This window comes from Vigna unguiculata, chromosome 3 (genome assembly GCF_004118075.2).
Source record: "Vigna unguiculata cultivar IT97K-499-35 chromosome 3, ASM411807v1, whole genome shotgun sequence".
Lineage (NCBI taxonomy): Eukaryota > Viridiplantae > Streptophyta > Magnoliopsida > Fabales > Fabaceae > Vigna > Vigna unguiculata.
The window spans coordinates 10,878,511-10,885,913 of NC_040281.1; the positions used below are offsets into that span (position 1 = coordinate 10,878,511).

The 7,403-nt window shown below is 32.3% G+C and overlaps 1 protein-coding gene across 1 annotated transcript; it reads left to right on the top strand.

Moving 5' to 3' along the window:
• The first annotated feature begins 4,931 nt into the window (after positions 1-4,931).
• On the top strand, positions 4,932-6,663 carry LOC114178432 (U-box domain-containing protein 8-like). Its single transcript, XM_028064335.1, has one exon. It carries the CDS (start codon positions 5,213-5,215, stop codon positions 6,317-6,319), a length of 1,107 nt encoding a protein of 368 aa, XP_027920136.1. The 5' UTR covers positions 4,932-5,212; the 3' UTR covers positions 6,320-6,663.
• Positions 6,664-7,403: the final 740 nt, after the last annotated feature.

Sequence of the window (7,403 nt, forward strand, 5' to 3'; positions counted from 1 at the left end):
TTTTGTGTCACTTAAAAGAACAAAACAAAATGTTCCTATTTTTTTTTTTTTATGAAATATGAGAAAATGATTAAAGTTTACATGCTAATAAACTATTAAAAAATGGGTTTTCCTAAAAGGGACAAGGTCACATGTTTTGATTTTAAAAATGAGTTTACATGATTTTTAACAAAACTAAATTTCAATCATCCACGTAAAAGCTTAAATATAAAATGAAGTTGGATTAACCCAATACACATAAGTGATTATTATTATAGAAGATTAGAAAATTTTATACAATGTGCTCAACATCATGTTGATCGTAATGAGGATGGAGTGTAATGATTAGGTATCCTTGTGTGAATTGTTTGAACAACAAAAAAAAAATTATATGTTACAAAATTATGTTAAATAATGCACAGGCTCTACTAAATTTACACAATTATTAACAACATTAAGGTTGATGAATTTAAAAACAACAAATGGGTTGACAGATAAAAGTTTCACATAATTGTTGTAGTTGTTAAATTTTTTTTAGAAGGAAATACACTACCCAATCAAAATTATCAAACAAAGAAAAATTTTATTTTGTGAGAGTATGTAGTATATAAGAATACATTTATGTCCTAATGAGTGTATTGTATATAAACAAATGTTTGAAGAATTGAAAAACATATCTCTAGTATGGATCATCATATTGTATTTTAAATTTTTTTTTGAAGAATTGAAAAATTTGTCTCTAGTATGGATCATCATGTTACAAGATCAGGGACTGATAAAGACAATAACGGGGAGGTGGCAAAAAATAGTTCCCTATCAAGTTTGTTTGGTATTTTAAAATAATTTTAAGGCTACATGTTTGTTTTCAAATTCAAATGTCACAAAAAATCTTATATGACATGTAGATGAGAGAAATGTAATGGACTGCTTTGTCATAAATCTAGAAATCTAAGACTTGTACTACCAATAAATGAAATGAATTTATTTAGTAATGTAAGTATCAATCATAGTTCATGACATATTTTTTTTAATTATTTGTAACTTACCTATATGGTTGTATATAGAGTGAAAATATGCGATGCTCTCTATGATAATTCCTAGTTCAAGACAACCATAAATTGGTATAAATGTTTATCATAGTTAGTTGATTGAAGATTTAAGATTGTTGTGTAATAAGGCAATTGAAGTATTTGATGAGTTTTCCAATGGGTTATTTTAGATGTATGGCATGTGCTATTTTATACATTTAATGACTTTTATACATATGTGAACTTATTAAGTTATAGTGTTAAAGATCATGGAGCATGTCATGTGTGTGTAGAGAACATGTTGCATAAGTAGTCGAAACATGGAAGGAACATAATATATTCACAACATTAGAGATTTCTAAAGGTCCTCCCATAATGTAGATGAAGAAAAACTTGTAACGAACACCAAGACAATGTCATATGGATGTCCATCTTATTTGATCTCCCATATTGGTGCAAGTTAAACATCAGACATTGTATAAATGTAATGCATGTGAAGAAAAATGTGATAAGGAATCTTCAAGTGAGACAAATTTGAGAATAAATTGTCTTTAAGAAGGAGGGTATGATAAAGGATTATCTCCTAAATTTCAAGTGATATGAATTTAAGGACAAATTCTCTTTAAGAATGAGGGAATGATAGAGGATTATCCCAAAATTTCATACAAGAAGAACTTGAAGATGAATCTTTACACTTTAAAGGACCTATGACAAGGCCAATGAGCAAGAGATTGGAAGATCAAATCTATTCAAGGCTCATGATGCTACAAATAATTGGAAATTCAAAGGATATGAATATCATGGCTTGAAGCACATTTGAAGGATAGTTTTTAGGAAAACTAGTTTATGTTTCATTTGCTTAAACAGTGACCTATCAACCACTACTACAACCTTTCAAGGATTGAATTGGATATTTATACATGAAACAACTTACCTCCCTACACATCCCAACCTAATCACTCACACCATTCTCTTTTCCTTTGACACATGCTATGTTTGTTTCTAATGATGTCTTGTATATGAAGAAAGAAAAATAAGTGGCACGCTTGTTTGTTTAAAGCAAAATGTGTTGATTTGAGAGCACGAATTTAAGGGAAAATATTGAAGAAGTACTCTTGCTTGGGTGATGAGAAGAGGTGAGAAAGAAATGTCACCATGATTGAAGTTACAAAATTACCCTATAATATTCACAACCCTTCTTCGTGTTTTTTGCAGATAGGTGTTTTGTGAGTGGAATTGTGTAAAGAGGGGTTGAAAGATAGTCTTGTGTGGTATTGTGAAGATGAATGGAGGTAAGTGGATGGTTTGTGTGTGAATGAAGAGGGAGGTTTAGAACTCTCTGAAAGTGGTGTCCAATGTAGATGGAATATGTAATAATAAAAAAATAACAAGTATAATAATAATAATAATTTACACTAATTATGTTTTATTTCAAATTACTTTTATGACTGAGGATAAAATGATAATATTTCATTTTTATCAATTAAAAAATATATTTTTAGTATATCTCGTCCATCATACCACTCACTAACTTTTACAAATTTTCATTTCAAATCCCTTTATTTCTCACTATCTTTTTGTTAATCTAAAGGACCTTATTTTCACCTTTCTTTTTTCTCAAATCCACTCTCCCAAATCAATCTTCCAAATAAACACACTCCAAGTCAAACAAAACTCCACAAACAACAATTTCATGTCACAAAACAAAACATCAACTACACAACATCCTTTGAATCATTAAAAATAAAATCAAACATATCTTCCATAAATAGAAAATTAAGGTTGACTTTCTTAAACCAATAAGCAAAACTCGTGGGAAATGGGAAAGGGGTAGGACATTAAATTGATTTTGAAAACTTTCTAAATAAAACTTCTTTCTTCAATTTTTTTATTTATAAATTACAATTTCTTGAATTCTAGTTGATACAAGAATTGAAAAAGTAAATAAAATATGATAGAGAAGAATGAAGGGCACATAATAAATCATACTAATTCGGATAACCACTAATCTTAAATCTAGTCTTAACTTTTTTCTTAAAAAAAATTAGTTTCACTATCAACAAAAGGGTTTATAGAAAGCAACAAAACAATTACAAACACACTAAAATATATCAGCCTTAATGAATTCAATATCCTAAAGTGAATATCAACTTATCAATTATTGAATAACTTTACAAGGATTTGTGCCTTATCCATTTTTTAGTTATCCAAAAAGATGTTTAGTCTCATAAAATCTCTTTCGGACAATCCAAAAAAACTCTAATAGAACATCAAGTATATAACAATACAAAAAAAAAAAAACTTGGAAACACCTCTAAGAAAACAAATTGATAAAAAGTTACCATAGCAAAAACACATTTTGAAATCTTTCACACAACACAACCTTTGGATGATTTTAAAAACTTTTGAGAGCACTTGCAAATTGCATTTAGATCTTAGAAAATGTGAGCATAATTCCTTCCCTATAATTGTAAAAATTACCTCAAAGAAATTGATTATCTACTTATAGAGTTTTAAAAATATAAATTGAAAATGTACTAATATTCATAATCTATTATTTTACTTGTTAACATTATCTTGACATATTTTTCAAAATATTTTGCAACGTCTATATGTTATAATTGATTATTACACAATTTAATTGATTAAATATGTTATTCACTAATTACAAAAATAATTTTAATTGATTCAAAAAATCATAATTAATTATATTATGACAAGTTAAAAAACTTGCAAATGATTTTTGTTTCAATCGATTATTTATCTAGATTATTTTGTTTTTAGAACATCTCAAGATCAAATTAATTGATTATTTAAACCTTTCATTGATTAATCGGTTAAAAGCATTAAATTTCGTTTCAAGCTTAATTTTAGTTTATAGAAAACGTTTTCACTCGTTACCATAGGGTGTATTGGTTTAAAAAATTCTAATAAATACCTTATATGAAGAGTCAAATAGAAACAAAAATAGATACTAAATTAAAATACTTTCACACATGCAAACATAAACACAAAATATTAAATAAACCTTTATGCCAACTTTAAAGTCAACAATCAAAACTATGAAACATACATTTTTAAGCTTCTAGGGTTCTTTGAACATTCTTCACACGATTCAATTTATAATATAAAAATAAATATGATAAAGTAATTACTAAAAAAATAATAACTTATTTGCACAAAATCTATTATTGGATAAAAGTGTAAAGTTTGTTGTCGCCATCATTAAATTTTAATTAAATTACAATATGGTACTTAGTATTAGGATTATAAAAACTTATCATAAATTTGAATATTTTTAAATATTGATTTTTCGAAGCAATGATAACAAATCCAAAAAACTGAACACGTATGCGATGTTTGAATTTTTTCTGAATGAGATTGGACATGGCGTGGTCAAGAATGTGATAAGAAGTTGAAAATAGAAAATATATAATTAATTTAATACGTTAAAATAAAATATTTAATAATATATATTTTATTTACATTACATTTGCGATTACCCACTAAAATAATAAAATAACATTTACAAAAGTATAATGAATAAATAAGATGGCGTCATGTTTTATTATTTAAATAGCATATTTTATATCTGTTTTTCATATATAGAGTATGTTAACTTTAAGTATAAAGAGTATAATAAAACAAACTGTTACATGACGCATGATAAGTTTAGTTTTCATTTATCTTTCTGAAATGAGATAATTATAATAAGGGTTTTAGTGTGTGTATTCTTAGAGTATGAATTCTCTTTCACGGTCAAAATATTTCAGTAGAAGAGAGATGAATATAATATATTTAAAAGATATGTTAGGAAATTATAATAACTCAAGTTGTATGACTTTTTTTCTTCTTGTAATAATATACAAAGATAAAACGTTTTAATAAGATGAATAAATTATTTAAAAGTATGAAAAAGCAATCCAAAATCACGAAAATCACTTGGTGGAGATTACCGTGTTTAAGGGAGGGTATTCTCGTCCTAAAAATACCTGTGATGAAGCTAAAAGGGAACAATGGCGGAAGGAAAGGAAAGTGAATAGAGGCCTCAAAAACCTCAAAAACCCTCTCTCTGTTTCTCTCTCTGTCTCTCTGTGTCTCACTCACTCACTCACCCAAACACACACACACACACACTCGAACTTCACTGTGGAAGCTTCATCCATTCATCATTGAAGGGTAGTACTAGTAATTTGACCGAAGAAATGGCGACTCATCATCTTCCCGACCACTTCAAGTGTCCAATTTCCCTAGAAATAATGTCGGACCCTGTAATCCTGTCTTCGGGTCACACCTTCGACCGTTCCTCAATCCAACGTTGGCTAGACGCAGGCTACAGAACATGTCCAATTACCAAGTTGCCCCTCCCCGACCAACCTTCCCTCATTCCCAACCACGCGCTCCGAAGCTTAATCTCCAACTACACCCTCCTACCTCCTCTCCACCAAACCATTTCCCAACCTCAAACCCTAATTTCCACCCTCACCTCTCCAGCTTCTTCCTCCGATTCCAAAATCGATTCCCTCCGCCACCTCACGCGCCTCTCCAAGCGTGACTCCGCCTTCCGCCGCCACCTCGCGGACTCAGCCGCCGTCCCCGCCGTCCTCGCCGCCGTCGTCGACCCTGCTCTCCAGGAGACGGCGCTCCCGCTTCTGCTCAACCTCACCCTCGACGACGACTCCAAGGTCGGCCTCGTCGCCGAGGGCGTCGTCGCGCGCCTCGTCGCCGTTCTACTCAACGCGCCGCCTGACTGCCGTGCCGTCGCGGCCACCATCGTCACCAGCCTCTCCGTCGTCGAGGTCAACAAGGCCACCATCGGCGCTTTCCCGGCGGCGATCGCGGCGCTCGTGGCGATAATCCGTGACGGAAAAGGAAGGGAGAGGAAGGAGGCCGCCACCGCGCTTTACGCGCTCTGCTCCTTTCCGGATAACCGGAGAAGAGCCGTGAGTTGCGGCGCTGTGCCGATTCTGTTGCGGAACGTAGAAATTGGATTGGAACGGTGCGTTGAGGTAATTGGCGTTCTGGCGAAGTGTAAGGAAGGGAGGGAGCAAATGGAAGGTTATAACGGTTGTGTTCAGATTCTGGCTAGCGTTTTGAGGAACGGAAGCTCCAGGGGGATTCAGTATGCGCTTTTCGCACTTACTTCACTTTGCTTGTACAGTCAGGAAATGGTGCTGTTAGCTCTTGAAGAAGGTGTTCTGGAAGCTTCTATTGTGTTCGTGGAAGATGATAATGAGAAGGTAAGGAGGAATGCGTGTAATTTGATTCGGGCTCTCCGTGGCAACAACAGCAACCACGATCGGGTGGAGTGATTATGGAAAATGAATGGAACTGGGATGTATGAAGTATCAGTTTTGATGGGAAGAAAGATTTGTTTGTCTCTCCTCAGTGGAGGTGAGTTGTTGTTTTTTGTTTATTGGTTCTGCCATGTTGGGTGGGTCCTCTGTACAAAATGGAAAGAAGATCATTTTTTTTTTGTTTTGAATGTGATAGGGTTCTTTTGTATGTTGTATATTGAATAATGATGATGATGGGCTAGCTCTCTGTTGTTAGTTTAGCTGTTCGAAATGGGAAAGTTAAATCCTTTGAACTGTAGTGCTTCATAGTTAGAACATTTCTTCTGGTTTCTTCGTAATTTTACTGGGTTAATTCTTAACATCTTGATTTTAACTTCCAAGTTGTGTTTTTTTATGTCTTTCCTTCGTATGTAAGTAGTAGTTCTGTTGCTGTGCATTTGAAATTTTAGTGTAACTCATGAATCGTTTGAATGAAAGAAAAAAAAAAAAGTGATTGAAATGAAGCTTGAATTCAGGATATGATTTTGGAATGTTATGTTTCAACATTTTTATTTCTTCACTGCTTTCCTCTCCAACAAAACAAATTAATTTTCAAGCTCAAATTTTAATTTCTTCCGTATGTATAATTTTTATGTTTCCTGAATCAAACATAAATGTGCATTTCAATAAGTTTAGAAAACAGAACCTGTCAGGCTAGAATTGAAAGTCAAATTTGTGAAGACTTATGAGACATGGTTTTCATTGAGCTATAATTGCCTTGGATGGTTGATTTAGACCCGAATGCTCTATATGCTTTTATTGTTTATGTTAATAGGAAATCAGCATTTTTTTACTTGTGAGGTACATTTTAACTGGGAGGATATTGACTTGCAAGTTAGTTTTCTTTTCACTTTTCACCCTTAAAATGTGTTCAGCAACCAGTCATTCCTACTATATCAATTGCAAGTAAAATATCTTGTTCTTTTGAATTGGCATGCACAGTTTGTTCATTCAGTTTTATGTCCTTCATTTTATTACACCAATATGACTATTTCTGGACTTGGAATTGTTTTTGCATATGAATATGTACATGCATGAAATAAATTCCGAACAAATGAAA